The 22,402-nt window shown below is 41.1% G+C and overlaps 1 protein-coding gene across 3 annotated transcripts in view; it reads left to right on the plus strand.

Moving 5' to 3' along the window:
• The window catches only part of ANTXR1 (ANTXR cell adhesion molecule 1), a 237,863-nt gene that overhangs the window by 59,947 nt on the left and 155,514 nt on the right, over window positions 1-22,402 (plus strand). For all 3 annotated transcript variants that reach the window (XM_021924899.2, XM_009184349.4, XM_009184350.4), the window contains exons 6-9: window positions 392-471; window positions 2,933-3,001; window positions 4,748-4,828; window positions 17,935-17,995. In XM_021924899.2, the coding sequence (XP_021780591.2) occupies window positions 392-471; window positions 2,933-3,001; window positions 4,748-4,828; window positions 17,935-17,995 (291 nt within the window). The remainder of the gene's footprint in view (window positions 1-391; window positions 472-2,932; window positions 3,002-4,747; window positions 4,829-17,934; window positions 17,996-22,402) is intronic.

Genomic DNA, 22,402 nt, shown 5'->3' on the forward strand with positions numbered 1-22,402 from the left:
TTACAGCAGGTGAGAAGGACTCCTGAACAGCCCAGGTGGGAGTTTGCTCACAGCTTGGGCAACAGTTATGTGTCTGCTAACAGAAAATAATCACACTTGATTCACCGGGGCTACTCCCAAATGTTGGTTTAGTGACCATTTCACCAGGTTTGGCCATTCTTTGAGATGAGGCTGAGAAATGCAAAAGCAAAACCTATTGCCCCTAAAGTCTGTCCCCATGGAGGGTCCTTCTTCATGCTGGAGTTGCTTCCAGGCCCAAAAGAAAAGTTGGCGATCCTCATAATATTGACTTTGGGTGGTTGAACTCATAAGAGGTCGAATCCTGGGACTGAGAGGGTGTTTCCCTGGGTGGGGCAGGGTGGACTGAGCCGGTCTGTATTGTGTTAAACAGGATACAGGACAGCCAGCGTCATCATTGCCTTGACTGATGGAGAACTCCATGAAGATCTCTTTTTCTATTCAGAGAGGGAGGTAAGCAACGGCCTAAACATATCTGTGGAACAGGGCTTCTCCTTTCTAAAATGGGCCGCACTCTCTCTACTCAGGTAATAGGGTTTCTTTGCAAATCCCCTGAATTAAATAGTTTCATATGTAGAAATAATAATAATAATTTGTGTTCTACAAGTGAATTTTCATGTCTTACACATGGTAAATATTTTCCCCTTTCAAAATTTTTGCATATTACTCTGTTTTGAAGGATTCAAAATATCTACCCTGCCTTTATTGATGGCATTATATTGCTGTAACAGTTTTTAAGTACTGTACATCACTTATAAATAAATAAACATTGATAGAATTTTTCCTTATATTTTCTACTAAAACAGGAGGAAGGGAAAGAATTACTTGAAATATGTAAGAGCCAATCTTGTCAGACTGTATTAATCATTGAGATTTTCACTCTAAGAACTGAAGTTAAACAGCAGTTGGTAGCAAAGTTAAATTGTCATCTCTCTTTTAATAGTTCCTTTTTTTCCTTTTCTTTGTGTTCTCAAAAGTTATTCCTTAAGGCAAGTGGAAAAATTCTCTCAATGAAGATTTTACCTTGTGTAAATAGAAAAAGAAGTTTGCTGATGAATTGAATACTGATGTTTATACTTAAGAAATTCTTTCAAGTTTCACATTTGAGCTATATGCATAATTAGTATAAAAGGAAGCAAGTTAACCATAGAAATGTATTGAAACCATAGCCTTATTAGTGACAAAGGGTCATTCAGGCCCAAGGTAGAAAGAAACAGCATCCTAGAGATGCAGGCTCTAGAAGAGGAGTTAATGATAGCATCACACTTTCCTCAAGCTCTTAACAACTATTTACTTTAAATTCAGCTCTTTCTGCAAACACGAATTATATATTCATTCATTTATTCAGCGTTAACTGAGAGCTTGGCATATACTTGACCATTTGCTAGAAACTAGAGGCACAGAGGTGAGTGAGACACAGCTGCTGCCCTCATGAGTCTTACCATGAAATAATGGTCAGCCTTTGGAGGCCACCATTGGCAGAGGACTTAGGGAAATTATGTAGGTAAACTCTCCTCCCACTAGTACAAAAAGTAACTCTAATGAGGAAATACAAAAGGTAATAGGACAGACATTCCCTGAGCATTCGGAAAATAATGCATCTCTGTATTTGAAAGTAGAAACTCACTATGTGATGGGAAGGCAAGATGGCTTGTTTGGGTGCCAAATAACAGTCAAATAAAGTAAAAACCCTAATAAGGAAAGAAATGAAACTAAAATAAATGATGGGGTGTCAGAGGCTTAAGATAGGGGTTAGTGGGAAGGAATTTTAGGTATGGCACATACAAACTTGGGAAAATATTCAGAGTGCCAATAGAAGGAGACCTTCTGAAAAAGAAAGATAAAGCACAAGATATAAAGAAATTGAACTTTTCCCTTCTTGACAATTCTATATAAAGTCCAACTGGAGGAGAAGAATCACAGAGTTGTTGCAAATAAGGTTGGGGCTACAATGAGTCTAAAAGTTTATTTTATCCCAAAAAAGCAGGTAAATTTCTAACATGAAGGAAAAAAAGACATATGTTTTTGTCCTTTCTAGAATTCAGTGTTAAACAAAAGTGGATTTGAGTACTAAGAAAGGGAAAAAATAACACAATCAAAATAAATATGCATATATTGAGCACTCACTGTATGTTTGCTATCAGTTGTTAAGCACCCACTGTATGTGCCAAGGATTTCCAACTTTTTTTCCATTCTGAAACACAGGAGAATCTGGAAATCAGATTATCAGAGGCTTTAATAAATCCAATATTGAAATTGAGCCAAAATCTGGGTATTATTCATTATGTTGCCATCCCAGTGCTTAATTGTAGAGATCATGGATTTAGCTATTCAAATATGGACCACAATTTCCATTAAACCACCTTATTCTGTAGGAATGAAAAAGGCTTTATTCACAAAATGTGCTGACATTCGTGAGTATCTATGTGGTTCTAGCCTTGTGTGAGGAGCTCTGTAAACGTTCTCATTTAATCCCCAAAACACTATACAGAGCAAAGCCAGGGGTCCAACTCAACTATTTCAAGTTCCAAAGGCCCCATTCTTTTATGATATCATGCCCCCATTACAAAGAAACGTATGTCAGTAAAAATCCATCGAAGGAATAGAAAAGGTAATCATTTCCCCAGAATATTTAACTTAGCCTGCAGTTTTCCCTTCCTCCCCTCATCTTTCAAAGCCCTTCATCAAGACTCTACTCTAGTGGGTCTTTTCAGGTCCACCATGTGTTATGTTAGAATGTGGTGTCCACTGAAGTCTGAGCTTCTTGGGGACAGGGATTGCCTTCTCCAATATGGCACCTAGCACATGGTAGGTGCTCATTAAATACCTCATCATTGAAGTTAGTCAGGTAGCTCCAAGATGAGTTCATTTGTCACTGCTTCTCTTTCTAATGTCCTTTCTTTCCTTTTCCCAGGCTAATAGGTCTCGAGATCTTGGTGCAATTGTTTACTGTGTTGGTGTGAAAGATTTCAATGAGACACAGGTATGGTCATGGGTTTCCTCAGGTTTGGAGCATACTGAGCTTGTGAATGATGAAGAATGTGTTCAGTGCAGAGGGCAGATCAATGGAATAAATGCCCCTGAAATAGGTTATTTTTCTAGAAATGCTAAACAGGAAGGAATTACTGGTTGTATAAGGAAAATGAACTAATTTGCTGATGCTCTTGAGGTCTTCAACAGAGACCATCAAGGCAGCATCTTTCTTGGCAAACATTAAATTGCCAGAATGTCAAAAGATATCTGAATTAACTTGGAAAACTTGTTTTTTTTTTCTCTGTTTGTGTTTTGAGACAGGGTCTCACTCTGTCACCCAGCCTGGGGTACAATGAGCTGTCTCAGCCCACTACAGCCTCTGCCTCCCAGGCTTAAGTGATGCTCCTGCCTCAGTCTCCTGATTAGCTGGGTCTACCAGTGCACATCCTGAGTAGCTGGGACTACAGACGCACACCACAACACTTGGCTATTTTTTTAAATTTTTTGTGGAGGTAAAGCCTCACTGTATTGCTCAGGCTGGTCTCTAACTCCTGGGCTCAAGTGATCCTCCCAATGTGGCCTCCTAAAGTGTTGAGGTTATAGGCATGAGCCACCACACTTGGCCAAATTTAATTTGACAAGTATGATTTTCTTATTCAAATAACAAATGTTCCCTTTCACCCGTGAAAAATGCAATGCATTTTCAACACAAAAATATGGAAATAATTGGACAAGTGGGCAAAAAAGTATGTATAAGTGCATATAATAAGCAAGTTGTAAAAACTTACTAACAATCTAAATACATGTTCCTCATGTAGTTCATAGTTTCTTTTTGTTTTAATGGCGTAGGAAAATGCTCGTAATATATCATTAAGTGAATAAAACAGGATTACAAAGCAGTGAGAATAGTATGTGCCCACTTCTAAAATAAACATTTGTATGTTCGCATAGAAGAAGTATGAATGGTATCTATCAAATGGCTAATAAAGATAGATAGATGATAGATGAACAGACAGAAGGATTATGAGTAACCTTTGTTTTCTTTTTGTTTTAACTCTGCTGGATTTTCCTAAGTTTTTACAATGAGTAAGTATTACTTTTGCAATCAGTAAAAACAATAAAACATATTTTTTAAGAAGCCATACACACCAGCTGACACTGACTCTGTGGCAGTCACAGAACCACACAGAGATCTGGGGGCAGACAAGCCCTACATCAGCTTCTCCTGGCCCTCAGTTTCCTGCTCCATAAAGCAGGAGCAACCGAACCAACTGCAAGGGCCCTTTCTTTAAGGGCAGTTTGGGTGAAAGGTGAAGGTGGCCTCACCCAACACCAAAGCTTGAATTTAAAGTTGCTCTGAAAGGGAACTTGAATCTGCTCGATTCAGATAAAGTTGCCAACAGGAATTTGGGTGAATGGGAGAAAAATGAGCCCATGGCCTGGGCCCAGATTTATAAACATATCAACCCAGGCCAAGCATTCATCAAGCTGGGCACTCTTACCTCTGCTCCCAAGGAGAAAAGTATTAAAACAAATGTAAAAGCTGGAGCCAACCCTGGGCCTGCTCCAGAGAGGCCACTGGTGAGCTTGTTATTACTGATGGCTTTTCAGGGCAGCCCCTGAGCCCAGTGAAGGCCTCATATTCCCCTGGGTTCTGAATATAACTAGAGCCTCTTAGCCCCAACGGCTTTCCTAAATTTTCCACATCCAAGCCTAACAGTCTCCCCATGTGTTTGTGTATTTGCTGTGTTCTCAGCTGGCCCGGATTGCGGACAGTAAGGATCATGTGTTTCCTGTGAATGACGGCTTTCAGGCTCTGCAAGGCATCATCCACTCAGTAAGTAGAGCTCTTGCTCTGAGACTGGACATTCAGGCACCTTCTGTCTCCAATCTGCTATTAATACCCGAATTCCATCTCTCCAAGCCTGGTGTTTTTCTGCTTGAGAGAACATCATTTCTTCCTGTATCTTTGTGTCTGCCACGTCCCATCTCTCCCTTCTGCCTTTCACACATGTCTTTTCTCAATTGTACCCTACAATGGAAAATTAACAATTGAAAGGGGCACTGCTCTGGCAGTGAGCCAAGCTTCAGGAGGCCCTCTCCGTTCTAACTGGGCAGACTGTGGCTGGTGGTTTACGCTTGACCACCTCAGCTTTCCCACTGTGACTGAACGCAAGCTGCCTTCAGAGCACTTGTAGGCTGGACTTACATCACTTGGCCATTGGATGCACTTTAGACCAGGTTGTCCATTGAAGTCATCTGCAGAGATTTAAAAAGCACTGCTACCTGGGCATCTGATCTGGGGTGCGGCCTGGACCTCAAGAGTTTTTTTAAATCTCCCCAGGTGATTTTAATGTTGAGACAAGGTTGAGAACCACTGCTTTAGAACTATAATCCCCAAATACATGGGCTCCAGTGCTGTCCAGGGTTTGCACAGTCACCAGTCCTCCTTCACACATAGGTGATTTTCTACACACCTTTTCCTGAATGGTAAACAGGACACTGGCTTCCAGGGCTTCTATTCTCCACCTCCGCCACACAGGCAAGGCCCTTGGTCCAGCTGGAATATTGGCTGCTGCTGTCTTAAAGCCTCAGCCAGCAGGTCAGTATGCGTGCTGCACCCGCAATGATGTTCAGATGCTCTGCAGCCTCCACCTTTTAGGTTTTGTGACCAGGTAGGCATCTGTGATCTTCATTGGAAGCTTACCAGGCTCCAGACTTGGGGTCCAGGATGCAAATTTGGAGCTCAGGGGGTCGCCTTCCTCTTAAGGTGTCGAGGGGGTCTTGATCCAGGGGTTACCGGCCAGGGGTTCAGCATCTGCCAACCCTCCCAGACCAACCCAGGAAACTTCCAGCGTGGCTGTGCCTCCATGCTGCTCTCCCTTCAAGGTTTGCTAGGAGCTCCAGCAGAGTGGAATGCAGAGTGAGTAGTAAGAAGCTTAGAGTCCGGGAACCCAGAGTTTCACTGGCCCACATGCTTAACACTTACAGGTCCTTGGACATTTCTTGTTGGAAACAGGGACTGATGATGGCTTATATCCTTGTTTGAGGATTACAAGGATCACTGGTGAAAATTCCTAATATTTTTCCAGACACCTAATAGGCACTCAAAGCATATGAATTATTGCCTCTTCTACTTCCCTTCCCCATCATATGAGGGATATTATGTCAGCTTCCCTTGATCCCCTAAACATTCTTGAATAGGCGTAAAAATCATTTGAGAATTATGTTTTCAATACCTATTCCCAAGAGATTCTATGGCATTGAGTTTCAGGTGGATCCAAGGGATCCATATATTTCAAATCTGCTTTGAAAAAAAAAAAAAGTGCCCCAGGTATGCTTTTAGAACATTGACATATCTGACCTTAAGCATACAGAATTGTGAAAAATCATCCCACCTTAGGTTGGGAATTTCTATCTTAATTATGTTCCGATGACAGTTGTTTTATTCAAGAAGTGCTTGTTTGCAAAGAATATATGCCTACTCAGACTACCTTAACCAGAAAGTGGAAATTATTGATAGCATAGAGAATTCTCAGACCCAATTATTGGTCCACAGGTGAAGGACCCCTACTCTAAATCATTTCTGGGGTCACTGTGGCATACGTGACAGTGTAAGCAACAAGAACTACGATAACCATGTAAAACAACAACCCAAGGGATGCAAAACATGATTAATGGCAGGACTGGGGGCCAATCATGGATCCTTAAGAAGCTCAGAGGTGGATTACTCTGGACAGGAGTCCTCATGAGAAGGCGGGGCAGACCTGAATCATTGAAAGACCAGGGAAAGGTGATGGGTAGCACCAAAGGAAAGATATTATGACCTCAGCCTAGAGGCTGGAAGACAGAAAGGCCTATTCAGGGGTCAGTAATAATAACACCTGTCTATCTGGTGGGACAGTTTGGGTAAAGGAGTCAGGAGTAATGGAAAACAAGCCTCGACATTGGGTTTGAAATCAGATTAACATGAGCCTTGAAGGGGTTTTGCCTCTAACCTACAGGCAGTGGGTGTAATTACTGAAACAAGTTAAGAAAATAATCTGATGGCAGTGCTTGTGTACATAGGAGGCATACTGGGGATACCCAGAGACTGTAGGCCAATTAGGAGGCAATAGTCCTGCCTTAAGATGGCTAGATTCTGAAAAAGGACAACTCTTACCTGTTCAAACGTCCTCATGAGCCGTGTGCCTAACTCCACGTGTTGTTTCCCACACAGATGACGGGACTCTTTTTGTATGAATAAATCAGTGTTGTCCTTGAATACACCAGCCTTAGCAACTCACCCAAGTTCAACATGAGCCCACATGTTTGTATAACTTCCTCCATCCCCAAATGGAAATAACTGCAAAGATCTTTAAGAAATTTTAGCAAAACCATCATTCAAAATAGGAAGAAAACTAATTTGAGACTTCAGTCTCCAAACTTTCAGCTGAATGATAACATTCTTGCGAGCTTTTATCTGTGAGTTATGCTAGTGGTTTTGATCCTTCCAGTACTGGAAACCCATGTTTACGGCAGTTGTTCATTCAGAAACAGGGACAAGTAGAGAGAGCTCATCTTTCTCAAATCAGACAGAAATAATTATGGCCTAAAAGTTGGCTAAATATTTTTTAAGAAGTAGATTCATTTCCCCTTTTGGATACTGAAAAGAAAACTCTCCGTTTCCCCCCCCCCCCCCCCCATTTGAAGCTTCTATCCCAGCTTGTTCCCATGGATGTTGTTTTGTGGCTGGTTATTTTCTCATAATAAAATAGGACTGGGCTTAATTATCCAAAATAAGATTGCAGAGCAGCTTCTGATAAGCTCAAATTCTTCACAAAGTTTTCTGCCCATAATGCCCATATTTTTAAACCTTAAATTAATATGCAGGGGCTAGTATTCATTCATACATCAAATACTCATTGAAAACCTTTTATGGCAGGCTCTGACCATTCAGTAAAACAACTAAAGCAGGTAGAGGTTCTGTCCTGGTAGAGTTTACAATCCAGTGGGAGAGACACATTCAAAACAAGTAAATAAATAAATATGTGGAATTAAAATTGTGATAACTGGAATAAAAGAAATAACATGGCCATGAGATTAAGAGTAAAAGGGTTGACAAAGAACCCAGGTTCCTTTGAAGAGATGAACTGAAGGATGCAATGGAGGCATCCATTGGAAGGGCATGGATAGAATGTTCTTGGCAGAGCATGGCCCAGGACAGTGCATAGGAGAATGAAAGACCAATGCTTAAAGTGAAGAATGGCAGAAGATGAAAAGAAGAAGCAGGTAGAAGCTAAATCGAAGGACAATAGGAAACTATAGCTAGATATAGAGTCTGACAGTAGAGCAATCAGGCTTGAAATCAAGACTCAGGAAATCTAGACATCATGACACTCAGAATCAATAGCATTTCGGCCTTTGAGGAAGAAAACCAACTCTGACTTGAACATGTTCTCTCTATCAGCTCCTCTACCAGGCACTTGACCACCACTCTCTGAAGAAGGATTAATTATCCCCATTTTATAGGTGAGGAAACTGAGGTGCAAGAAGGTTGGAGAAACTGCCCCCAGGTCTGCCCTCTCATAATGGTGGAGTGGGGAATTTGAACTCAGCTCTGGTCAGAGATTCTGCTCTATCCATGGCATTTAGCCATGAATGTCTGAGGAAATGGAAAATCACCAGTGGATTACCAGGAGCCAGTTGCCCAGGGCTTGGATTCATCAAATCCCCAGATGCTCTGCTTCCTCAATCTGATACTCATGTTTTGATCTTTTCACTGTTCTTCAATCCTGCCTCCTTCAAGAGGAAGTACTTATGTGTCAAATTTTTTCAAAACGTTCCCGCTTGTTTTCCATTTTAGTTTCTTAACTGAGAGAGACAGGAAAAGGGCAGAAGGAAATTAACAGCTGTAGAGAACTTGCCTTGGAATGAGACATTGTCCCTTTTTCCCATATAATATGATTTCATTTAAAAATCGTAACAATGCTGCAAAGTACATATTCCTATTCTGATTTTACAGATGAAGAAACTGAAGCTCAGATAACCTGCCCAAGACCACACAGCCCTGAGGGGAAAGCAGGGTTAGAACCTGCTTTTTCCTTGACTCTAGAGCCCATGATTTTTCCTACCTCTATTCTCTTAGGAAGGTAAAAATAATCAAAACCACCATTCAGTAAGTTCTTACTATGTGCCAGGTACTGTGCAAATCATTTCACATAATCATCTCCTTGAATCTTCACAGGTGCTGTTTGATATAGAAATCATTACCCCATTTATAGAAGTAGATACTAAAATTTCAGAGAGATTCACTAACTTGTCCAAGGCCACACAGCACAATGAATAGTGATCCCGAATAGACTCAAGTCTTTCTAATGCCCACAATGTGAATGCCCACTGTGCTCTACTGAACAATGCAGGCAGGCCAGGAAGCAGCCCCATTTCAGAGAGGAAGACACTGAGGACCAAAAAGGTGAACTGGCTTGACAGAGGCAAGACCAGAGTCCATGTGGCCTGATCCGGATACACTGTGGATGGGCAGGGGAGCACTTTTCCTTTTACTACCAGGTGGAGAACACCTCCAGAAATCATTACTGCCCAACAGATGAAGTACCATTGTCCTGGGAAGCTGGAGAATTGACACAGGCTGAAAGGAACATCTCCCCATCCACACTTGCACAGGACTCTGAGCACCATGACAGTTTTCCCACTCGCTTCTGCAGAATACGGTGATAAAATTACAAGAAGTCTGGATGGTTGGAAGATTGTAGCCCTTTAAGCCAGTAACACTGTAAAGGAAGAAACTATTCCTGTGCCTTCTCATATTGTGGCTTCTTCAGGGAATTTCCACTGACCGCAACTGGTGAATTTAGCACCAGCCCTCTAGCAAAAATGTGAAGCAAAGGTCCAGCAAGGCTCCTGGGTCTTTGTTTGCCTTTTCAAAAATGCTTCAGGCAGTGAAACAGGAACCTGCATGAAAGCTGGGTTCAGATAACACTGAAATGGGTCAGCAACTTTGAATCCCAACACTTGGCCTTCTTACCACGATGCCAGCTCCTCCTCCCAGCTATCCCCACTTGATGTGCAATTGAGGGTAGTGCTTGAAACCAAGGACACTGAAAAGGACAGCCCATAGTTGCTGGCACCAAGCCATCTCCATTTAGGAGAATTTCCCTAGGATAAATATTTAAGCCGACACTGGGCTTCCTATTAAGCAGAGTGAGTCAGCACATAGAGCTTTCTGCATGTTTGGTCAACAGTAAACAACAAGCATTGAGCAAACACACTATATTTGCAAGGATTTCTCGCAAGCTGTGGCATGACCATCCTTGCTATCGGGGAAACTGGGAGATCAACGGAACTGAGGAATCAATCTATTCCATGGTATATATAAATTTATTTTATGTATGAAAACCAGATCCTGGCTGATTTGTCCCTTCCACTCATGGGAAGCAATGTAACCCCCTAATCTGGCCCAGGCCCTAACAAAGCTGTGATAAAAGGCGAAATCTGTCTTCCAGGCTTGCCTCCCAGCTACTCTTCCAAGACCCCAGCAAGAACTGCAAAGGGTTTTCCTATGATCAAAATTCATGTCACATTCCCAAAGTCCTAGAAAGTGCCTGCCTTATTGAACCAGTCCCTTTTCCAGCGCTAGCAGATGGGGAGGCACATTTCAGCAGCAGCAGCTCTTCTCATAAATTAGGCAACCTCCTTCCCTTCCTTCACCCCATCTGAATCTTGTCCAACGGCGCCCTTCAGTCTTCCCATCTCTACAAAAGCCTGCCCTGCTCTCTCCTCCTCCATGAGCTCTCCCTGCCTTGGACTCCAGTAGCACCAATTGTTGAAAGCTCTTACTTGGCATGTGGGATCTGTTCCATGCCGTCCGCCATTCCTCCTGGTCACATGCTAAGTTGTGCAATCCCAAAGACTGCCCTGTGTGTCATATTTCCCATGATATACAGCACTGTGCTTTGCATATTTATTAATTATAAAGCAACCCAGAGTACCATACAGCTTTTGTGACCCAGGGAAGACCTACACTGCACAACAAGAGGGCAGTCTGTGGCTGTTTCTTGTAAAATCCCCTCAGCCCCTCCCCTCCCCTCTCTTCCAAGATTGCATCTGTAAAACATGGCATTCTGGGCACCATTCACATTAGCAGGCTGGGATACAAAACATAAATAGAATCAATTGTAATTTCAGTCGTGGGCAGAAAATCTTTTTTTAAAAAAATCGTTTGCCTCAGCAGTCATTAATTAGACTCAGATTTTGCAGACACTCAGGCCAGGCATTTCTCCTCCACTATTATTTCTATTCAGCTTTTTAAAAAGTCCAAATTGAACAAGAATTCCCAGAGCTTGAAGAGGCTACAAAGATTGCAGAGGGGCATGTTCAGTTAATCCTCAGATCATTCCCATTCTTCCTGCAGCCCCTCCTCCTATATCGAGGAATCTGCTGAAACCCACTGTAAAAGCAACAGCAGAATTTTAGAACGAAATCAGCTCCCAGGAAGGGCCACTCACTTTTCCAGTCTGCTCATCTTATTAAATAAACCACATTTTGGAGTTCCCAGCTCTCTGAGCTTTTCTCCTGCAAACATGAGAGGAAAGTGGTTTAGTGGGGAAACAAATGAATTTCCTCACTTTTAGAACCTTGTTTATCCTACACTCCTTCGGATCAGATTCTCATTGAGTGTGAAACTAACAGAGTAGCATCTATTTGAGTGGGGTGCCCTCCCTCAGACAAAAACTTTGGTGTGTTTTAAGAATAAGCTTTATTGTTTAAGATACACAAACTGCTTCAAAGTGTGTTTTCTTGCATGTAAGAGTGGTATAATGTATTTGGTATAGTGTATTAGTATACATAAAATCATATATGAATCCCAGAAATATGTGTGTATAATATTCCACATTTGTATTTGTAAAGATTTTTTTTTAGAGATGGGGTCTTGCTATGTTGCCCAGGCTGGTCTGAAACTCCTAGCCCCAAGCAATTCTCTCACCCTCGCCTCCCAAAATGCTGGACTTACAGGAATGAGCCACTGCACCTGGCCATATTCCATTTTTATTTAAAGTCAGACTCTATAGAACTGACAGGGATCTGGGATAACGTCCATGGTTAACAATATGTGTGCCTATTAAAGTGTGGAGCAGAACGTAGTTAGAAAAGGCAACTTTTTAAACATTTTATTAATTAGAGATTAAATCATTTCAAAATTCATGGGGACAACATTGACGATCCTGAAGATGTGTTTGAGCCAGTTGTGTGTCCCAAGCTGCCTGGCTGTCCCCAGGCTTATCTAACATGCTTTCTGCCATCAGCTGTAATAACGCGTGTGGCCCTTCTGTGGGTGGCTGAGCCCCACACTCCAACCACAGGTCTCTATGTTTTTCCCAAGTAAAGGTGTTGAGGCCTTTACAAAGCTGGCCAACCTAATACAGGGGATTATGATATACCTACAACATTATTTTTTTTAAGGTAAGCAATGTTTTAAAAACGAGGTGTTGAAATTGGCCTCTTAGGAAGGCAGCAAGTCCCCAAAGATGGTGGTGCTTAATCAGACAAGGGGAGTATTACAAGATGCAGAATATGGCCTTGTATTCAGAAGACCCTGAGGTTACACTTATAGGGGGAAAGGGAGATTAATACATAATATGCTATAATGCCAGTTTATTAAGATGTGCAGGAAGTGTGTCATTTATTCAATTATTCATCCAATATTTATTTAATGCCTACTATGTGCCAGGCTACTCATCGTGAGTATAATAAGGGGTAAAAACAAACCCAATCCTTCTCCTTGTAGAGTTTATAATCTAAGAAGACAGTGACCAAATAATAAAAAAAAAAAAAAACTGTAAATTATAAACTAGGATAAGTTATCTAAAGGATGGTAGTTGACATTAAAATGTGCATGGATATAGAGATATTTCATTGGTCAAATCACCAGCACTTAGGTGGCAGAACTCATACTGGATTTGGAGAGTGACAGAGACAGCAAAGTTAAGTTCAATGTTCAGGTTTTTGTCTTAGAGAACTGAACAGATGTAAGTGGTCAGTAGATAGTTAACCATCCTTGGCACCAGCATACTTCAAGCCCCATACATCTTTAAACCAGAATTTACCCTTTACAACAAATAAGACACCAAGGAACATGCTCTGAAAGACTTTCTGAAATATGTGTGAAAGCAAAAGGCACCTATACCGTGAATGGATAAAAGAGGTTGGTCCATTATAAACACACAAAAAAGTCCTCCAACAGGAAATGGCCAAGTAAATAAAGATTGGTTGTTTATTGAAGCAAGAGGCAGAGCAAGTAGAAAAAACTATGCTGTGCCTATGATAAGGGAGGGTTTCCTTATAACTCTGTGCAGATATTCACAGTTCTATAAAGGTTCTTGCGAAAATTCTGCATGAACTTAGAATTCATGAAAAAGGACATTAGATTTTTAGAATTTGAAAAAAATAAACTCTTATATACAACCCAGACTGGCCCACAATGGATTTCACTTTAAATATATCAAACAGCTCCTGTAACTTGGCAAAGTTCTTGTACATCTGCTGCTTCTCTTACCCGTCCTCCCACCCATAATCCAATGAGATGTACAAAAGTAAACTTACCAGAAACAACACATTACAATTATTTAGCTCTTTATGGATTTCAAACATACTTTTCCATCTATTTTCTCTTTGAAATCTGTCCAAACGTTGGCAGAAAAATAGCATTCACCTTGGTTCCGTTTTTGTCAGCAAATATGATTAAGCAGAAGGCCAGTGGTGGGCGATGGGGTTTAAGCACATGTGAACCACGGTCCATGCCCAAAAGTAGCAGCAGTAGCAATAATAATGACAAAAGAATAGTTACCAGCAACTGTTGTTTGAATACATGCCAGACATTCTCTTAGTGCTTTACTGTCAAGGCCGTTTTGACCACTTTTCTTGGTGACTTATTTTCAAAAGGTGCTCATGCTGGCTGGTGACCCAAGGGTTGTTAACTATCTGTGGATCAATCACATCTGTCTAGTTCTGTCTATAAGACAAAAACCTTGTCAGTTTTCCTTGATCTCACGCTCTCCCTCACTGTCCAATCCAATATGAATTTTATTACCTAAATCCGATTGATTTTACCAATAAAATGTCTCTGCATTCATGACTGTTATTTTATTTAACCATCATACAGCCCTTTGAAGTTGGTGTTTTTCTTATCCCATTTTACAGCAGAGGAAACTGAGATTTGGAGGTTTGATAACTTGTCCAAGTCCACATGGCCAGTAAGTGATGGGACTTGGATTTGAATATAAACCCATTCAGAGTCCAAGTCTATCTTCTCAGTCTCCAGAGCCTAAGTTCTCGATAGTAATAGCTACCATTAGTTGATTACTTATCAGGTTTTAGGCACTGTGCTATGGGCTCTGCCTGTGTGATCTCATTTCATCTTCCCAACACAACAACTTTATGCTAGTACTTCAGGTAGATACTATTGTTATCCCACCTTTATAGAGAGGAAACAGGGACTCAGGTTATGGAACATGTCCAAGGTCACACAGCTCATGAGTGAGTTGACCTCAGCTATTTGATTCCAGATTCCAAGCTATTACTCAGGATACTAAACTGCTTTCCAAAATTGGGGTTCAGAAAAGTTAAGGGATTTATAAAGGAGCATAGGTCAGGTAAATACGGACCAGGGCCAAGACCCAACTCCTCACGTAGGATTATAGTTGAGGCATGCAGTGATCTTATCCCTCTCTCCTCTGCAGATCAATCATACCCTCACCTCAAAGGCTCTTACCTCTAACATCAGCCCTACCCTGTGTGAGTCTCTTCCACTGCATCTAGTGATTTCCCATCAACGATTCCCCAGTGTTGTGTCTACATCTCTGCCATGGCTACCACTGCCTGGGCCTCCCCACCCCCACACGGTCTCCAGTCCCTGAGCTGATCTGCTGTCTGCTACAGTTCAGACAGGCTGATTACCATACAGTCTTGGCTGCTAAGAACCAAGAGAACCCTTCAAATCCACCAACTGCCATTGTGACTTCCTACCTTTTGAGACCAGACCTTTCAAATGAGTAGGAGCCCCAGTCCCAGACAAATCCTGCCCATCCCCCTCACTGATAAATTTTACTCTATTGGCTGTGTTGCATCCTTCCAGATGTTTTAAGTTAAGATTGGGAAAGCAGTGTTTTTACTGGATTGCTTGGCTGACATTTTTTGGCCCTCCATACACCCCTTAGATTTATCAGCTAATTGCAGACACTTTGAGAGAATAATACAGCATGTGTTTATTATGACAACCCCTGTCAGTGTGCCTTTGTGGTCAAAGACCCACGGATGGTTCCTTTACCAATCCCTGGTTAAGGATCAGAGTTGGTTCAAAAAGGTTGGTTGAAACTCAGATGGGTGAAAATGTCATGTGTGTGTTTGGGGAATGAGGACAGGACTAGTCCAAAACTCTTTTTAGTTCTTGGACTGTTTTGAAGTCTTTAGTTGTGGATGATAAAATGATTTATTAGGAGATGTCAAATGCCTGAGGAATTTTATTTAAAACATCAAAAAACAGCTTCATGTTGTTTTAATATCACTGTTTAATAAGTTTCCCCCTCTGGGCTAGCTCTGTTTCTCAAATGTGGGCTGTCTGGAGACTTGTGCCTGAGGACAAGTCAAAGGGAGTGGCTTCCTCCCTCAATCACGGCAACCACTGGCTGAAGTACCCCATCAAACGGGAAAAGCCCAATAGCAGCAAGTTTGGGGGTGGGCGAATGGACAATCTTCACAATTCAGGCAGGGCAGTCTGGGATGAGTCACAGGATGCTAGCAAGCCCCAGTCCTAGGATGGTGCTACATGCACAAGAGACCAAAAAGACTAGATCAACCGTAAGACACTGGGGAAGCCAGCAGGGAAACACAGGTGCCCAGGATATATCCTTGGGGTCCTTGCTCCCAAGTTAGACTGACAATGAGTGGAAAGCAGGAGCTCAGTGTTTGACCCCAGATGCCCAGAGCAGGTGTATGAGGACCGCTGACTGTAACAGAGATGGGCAAGGGACATGGGAGTCCGGAACATTCCCTTCATGCTACAGTCAGGGCAGAGGGAGGAACTGAGGCTGCACCTGTGTCTGGGGTGGGTGGAGGTGGCTAGGTAGGCCAGAGGCTGAGGAAATGAGGCAGAAGCTGAAGGAACAAATTACTTCCAACTGCAGAGTCAGGAGAATGCTGCAAACAAATAAGGGAATCGAAGTACAAAAATGCCATGAAGTTCTACAGAGTGAAGGAAAAGTAGCCAGAAAATCTGAATTTTAGGATTGTCAAGGAGAAATGTTGTTTTTGGTGACATTCAGGTACATAGAGTTACCTAAAATACATGGTGGGGAGATAACCTATCTCAATAAATGCATATTAATATTTTCTTAAGCATGTTTGTTCATTTTCTTTCGCAATGCTTCTCTATAAGGATGCCCAGATTTCTCTCTGGAATGGGTAAATATGATCTCTTCCGAGAAAGTGATTTGTTTTCATTGCACAGATTGAGAAAGCTCATAAATATTGGCTGTCCTTTTCGTTTGCTACTAGAAAGCCTGGAACTAAGTCCGCTGTAGCAAGGAAATAAGCTCCTCACAGCAGATTTTTTCTATGCTATTCTCACTTCTTGCATCATCTTCCCTTTATTTTCCCTTTAGTCAGCCCCACATTGTCATTTATTCTCTTTCATTTGTGTCTTACGATGTATCACTTACGCTGGAACAAAGAAGCATATGTAAATAAATACAACAATGCAAATAAATGGGCATTTCCCAATGCTAAAAGATGCTGTCTTCTTTCACAGACTTTAAGTTTTATAATCATATCATCAGTTGTTTTAACAAATGCCCTTTTCATGAATAGAGAAAGGGTTTCCTTCAGCCCTCTAAACCATCTCAAATTCCAAATTAAGTAAAGATACTGCATTTAGTTGGTAAATTAACTCAATGTCTTATACATGTTTAAAATACTTGATTCAAATTCTAGAATCAATATTCTCAAGGTAGGATTTGTAAATGATGGAGAGAAACTTAGGTGCTACCGGTGAGAAACCCTGCCCTAGCCAGCAAAAGTCTTCATTACTAACTCCTGTGAAGTCACAGGGCTCCCCCGACTCTCCACTCAACCCTGTAAGGCTCATTTGTGGACAAGTGTACATTTCCATGTAACTAAGTCTCAGGAGGTCTTCCTGAAGAGTGAGGCACAAATGCCCCCTTCTAAGCTCACATTTTCCAGAGTTTTCAAGCAAAAAAGGAACTCTCAGTCATCTGACTATGCAGCTCCTGTGGAGAGTTGACCATCTCCATCCTGTCTCTCCAGCTCTATCTAGTATCACTCTTTTTTTTTTCTACTTTTCAAGCTGCCTTTGTTCCAGTTCAAGAAGTCTATGTACTTTTTCCTTCTCACCTTTACTCACACCATTCCCTGCCTGGACCCTAACCCTCCCCTAACCCACTCCCTTTCATTTGAGTCCCACCCTCAGCTCCCAGCTCTTCCGTGAAGCCTTTCCTAGCATACCTGCCCCAGCATCTCCTCCATAAACTCTGCAGTTCCTACGGTCTACTCTTGCACCCTTTCACCTACAATATGAGTGGCCACTGGCATTTATCATTTCCAGTGTTAAGTCCCATTTCCACAACCCTATGTTAAACCTCTGCAAAAACTAGGACTGGTGTAGCATAGGCTCAGTAAATACCTGTCAAAAGAGCAAATGAATGAATAATTCTTAGGGCTTTTAGGACACCCAACAGCATCTAGCACAATCTGGCTTAATAAATGTTTGGCATTGGTACTAGTCAAGATGTTAGACTCCTCCCACCCCCATCCCCACTGCAACCAAATGTCCTTGAACCTTCCTATCTCTATCTCAGTAGCTAAAAGCAAAACTCTAATTCTATCTTTGAACAAAATAAGCTGTTCATTGACTTTTATTTCCTCTCCTCCTAGATTTTGAAGAAGTCCTGCATCGAAATTCTAGCAGCTGAACCATCCACCATATGTGCAGGAGGTAAATTGAAATGAAATGCTAATTGCTTTCAGACCATTTATGATATTTTGAGTTCCAGTCACATATGTACTTCATTGGTGGTGGGGTGGGAAAGAGGAATAGGAAGGGGGAGGGTGAAAAGAGGAGTTGAAATTGCTAACCAAATTTGCTCCAAGGAAAAAAGGAAAGAAGGAAGCCACATGTCAGTTGTTTGAAAGTTAAAAAAAAAAAAAATCTGTCCAAATTATCTTCTTTCACTGGGTGTGGCACCTCACGCCTGTAATCCCAGCACTTTGGGAGGCCAAGGCAGGCAGAGCCCTTGAGGTCAGGACTTGAGGTCAGCAGGACTTGAGGTCTGACCTCATGGCAGGCAGAGCACTTGAGGTCAGGAGACCAGCCTGGCCAACATGGTTAAACCCTGTCCCTACTAAAAATACAAAAAATTGACCAGGTGTAGTGGCACTCATCTGTAATCCCAGCTACTCGGGAGGCTGAGGCAGGAATCTCTTGAACCTGGGAGGCAGAGGTTGCAGTGAGCCAAGATCACACCACTGTACTCCAGCCTGGGCAACAGAGCAAGATGCTGTCTCAAAAAAAAAAAAAAATTTATCTTCTTTCATGGGACCTAATTAGAAGGGAATTGTTAGAAATACTGGATTCTTACACTGAATACCGAGTGACTACCAACACCCTACCTCTGGATAGAAATGGAATCACCTCTCTTTTTCATGAGGCCCTGCAGGTACCGGACAATCATGGTGGTCATAGGCCACACTGGAAATACTGTTATACTTCAGTTTTTAGTTGGATGCTGGCCTTCTCACACAGGTAGTATATTTATCTTAACTGTTTAATCTGCCAGTCCTCACACAATGGTAGTGGATGGCTCTGGTTGTCCCTGTAGAGAGCCATATAGTTTTGTCATTAATAAGAAAGTCTCTATGCAAAGAATCAGCCTTCTTCGAGTGACAAGTTTTTCTCTAAATGATCAAAATCAGGGTCATGCTCTTGTTTCATATTTAACAGACTGCTTAAAACTTCAACCATGTGGGCGCTTCTCATATAATTCTTGACAGGTTCCCCATCACTCTTCTTTCATTCATTAGAAAAGTATTCTTAAGTGCCTGCTGCATGCCAGGCACTGTGCAAGGTGCTGGAGATATGGGAAGGAAAACCTCTGTGTGAGTTCCTGTCCCCCAGAAACTTGCATCTTTCACCATCGAGAGTTTATTGTTGATATCACCTTTTCAGCCTCCCAAAATACAATGCCAGTTATTAATTTACCAACAGAATATATGTCTTACAACCTGATAAGGTAGGAGGCATTAAAGGAAGAACTTTCAGGCCTCTTCAAACACTACACACGTCAATGTTTATGGCATATTTTACTGGTATAAATGAGGGAACTCCTTAAGGATTTTATTCCAGCTTCTGGGCTATATTTTAGAATAATTGAAAGACTTTCGGGGAGTTAGATGCACTAAAAAATTGGTGCCAGCAGCAAAACATCAAGTATATATGTAAAGATATAAAGTTGTTATCAATACTTAGTAGCTAGTTATGTACATACATAAATATACAGCATGCATACATAAATACGTATGTACATACATAAATGCATACATACATAAAGTTGTTAGCAAAATACTTGGTGACTGACTATTCAGAAATATGTACTAATTTCCCAAAGAAAGGCAATCCCAAAAGATTACCCACTGACCTTTAGATAAATTGCTACCTGACCACACAGATGGCAGGGGTTAATGTGATTGCCACAGAGGTAGATCGGTGAGAATCTCTTTAAGAATTCAGAAATCTTACCTAGGCAAATTTGACAAAAACATATGACCACATGAACGCAGCGCCAGGGCTTCGTAAGGGGCCTGTGCAGTGAGGAGCCTCAGTTAGGCTTCATGAGCCTCAACGTAAATTCACCTCTGGGTTCTGTGTGCTTCAGGTAGAGGAATTGAGTAGGATATTTGATTAATTAAATCTCATGCTGTGTGTGTGGGTTGTTTTATAAACATACATTTTATGGTTCTGTAATTTTAAAACAATTAGAAAATAAGGGAGTTCCTTAACTGTGCAATTATTGCATTCATGAAGAAAACCCAGATTTTGAGTTTAGCAATCTAATTGGATGTGTTGTGCAACCTTGGAATGAATCAGAAAGTCTAAAGACAATGAACACAGTTTCTGTTAATTCACTAGTATAATGAATTCCCTCCCTGTAGGCTCCTTAAAGATAGAGAAGGAACCTTATTTCTCTGTACTTCTCACTGCCTAGCAGAGTACCCGGCACTTACTAGGTGGCCGATAAATGTTGACTAAATGTCTTGATTCATGTATTCATTAAAAAAAAATGCCACTGATATTTGCCTATTTGGCCCTTATTAACTCCTTTCACCAACCATAAGAAGTTAACATACCTTTGAACTGCAACTAAAATGAAGCAAAATCTAAAATTAATAGACAAAGGTAGAGTAAGACCAAAGTAAAAGGAAAAATCTCCACCACTTAGACAATGGAAAATTGCCTTTGTAAGTAATTTTAACCTCAAAAAGTAAACAATATCCCTTATATACCATTAAGGTGTTCAAGACAATAAAAACACCACCTAAACTAAACAAAAATGACACAGAAATACCAGGGTCCGATCATATCATATCAGGATCTGATCATATCAAATTCATAGATTTCAAAGTTTCTCATCAAGTGAAATAGAAAAATAAATGAATTAAGAATTAAAAGATAATATTGGAAAAGCTAAGGAAAATACAAGAAACAAATACACAATCCACTAATAAATTTAAACAAAGCAATTCAACAGATAAATTATTCCAAGTGTTGTTTATTTGGTAGAACCAATCAAATAGACAAATCTGGTAAATCCAATCTAAGAAATCTTTCTTTAGATTTTCTTAAAATCTCTGGCTTATGTGCAATATTACTTGTTTTATAAACAATAGTTATTTATATCAGAGTAAACTATCCAATCATATTATCTTTATTTCTTATAAAGAAAACATTAAAACAAGACACAATGATGAAAGCTAGAACTAGGTCTTGAAAAAGGCAAGCTCCCATCTCTCAAATTCGAGCCATAAGGGTTTAAACATGCTGATTACAGAATAACATTTCTAAGAAGAGAATGAAACTCCCAAAAGATATCCTTACATCAACATTTCTTCCACAGATTTCCTTGAAGATTTCTTGTTGACTATTCTCTGGAGTAAACATAGCTTTCAGGAGGCCTGGGAGCCCATGTCATTGTCCAGATGCCTGTCAGAGCGAGGCATAGCCCCTCTGTGACTTTATTAAGCTAGTTCGAAGATACAGGTATTTATATGAAAGTGCTTTGAAAAGTATAAATTGTTATGCAAAACAAGATGGCTTGTTATCAGCATCATCTTATTAAGGATTAAAGGCCAGCGTTAGAATCATGATGTTGATAACGTCATACCTAGATGAGAAAAGCATTCCTGTATATTTCTCCACTGAAAGAAAATTGGGGAAGAGTATCTGCAAAATGATTAATTAACTCACATGTATTGGGGGAGAGAGTAAAAAGGAAATAACTGATTGTTCACATTTCTAATGTATAATGGTGGGACCAATCCCTAGACAGATCTATGAAGAAGGTAAAATTTGCTTACATCAAAAACCTTTCCTCTTAGCCTCCTCCCCTCACTCTCTGTGAATTCCTTCTTTTCCTTGGCCCCTAGAACAGCTCCTGCTGTGGAGCCCTACCCAGGTCTGTCCTGCTCAAGACACTCTATGCTGATGATTGCATTCCCCTAAGACAGTGATCTCAGCTGGCTCTCAACCCCAGCCCATCACCAGCAATGGTTCTGACAGCAAACTGAGCTCTGGGCGAGGCAGCGAGATAATGACAACGAAGCCAAAATCCAGCACCGGCCTTTATATACTGGGCTGCACCTAACAAGGTGTAATTTAATGGGATGAATATAAAGTGTTGAACTCGGGTTCAAATATCCAGTTTCACATACAGGCAGGTTTAGGGAATCCTGACTTGGTAACAATTAACGGTAGACAGGAGAAAAGACAAGAATGATCACAGTTGTCTTGCTCCCCAACAAGAATGCCTCTGACTAAGAAAAGCTGACACAATCTTAGGGTGCATCAATAACCATCCAGTGTCCAGGTCAGGAGAACTAACAGTCCTATTCCATGTTCAGACCATGGTTTCAAGTCCCACATTTTAAGAATGGCATTGACAAAGGCATGCCCATAGGCGTACAGGTAATGGATCTGGAAATCACATTATAATTCATTCACGGATTCATTCTTTCATTTCCTTCTTTCTTTGCTTTTTTCTTTCTTCTTTCCCTCTTTTTCTTCCTGTTTGCCTTTCTCCCTCCTTTCTTTTCATCGATTCTTAGTGTCTTTTATGCACCAACCCACGTG

The sequence above is a fragment of the Papio anubis genome, chromosome 14 (assembly GCF_008728515.1).
Source record: "Papio anubis isolate 15944 chromosome 14, Panubis1.0, whole genome shotgun sequence".
Taxonomy (NCBI): domain Eukaryota; kingdom Metazoa; phylum Chordata; class Mammalia; order Primates; family Cercopithecidae; genus Papio; species Papio anubis.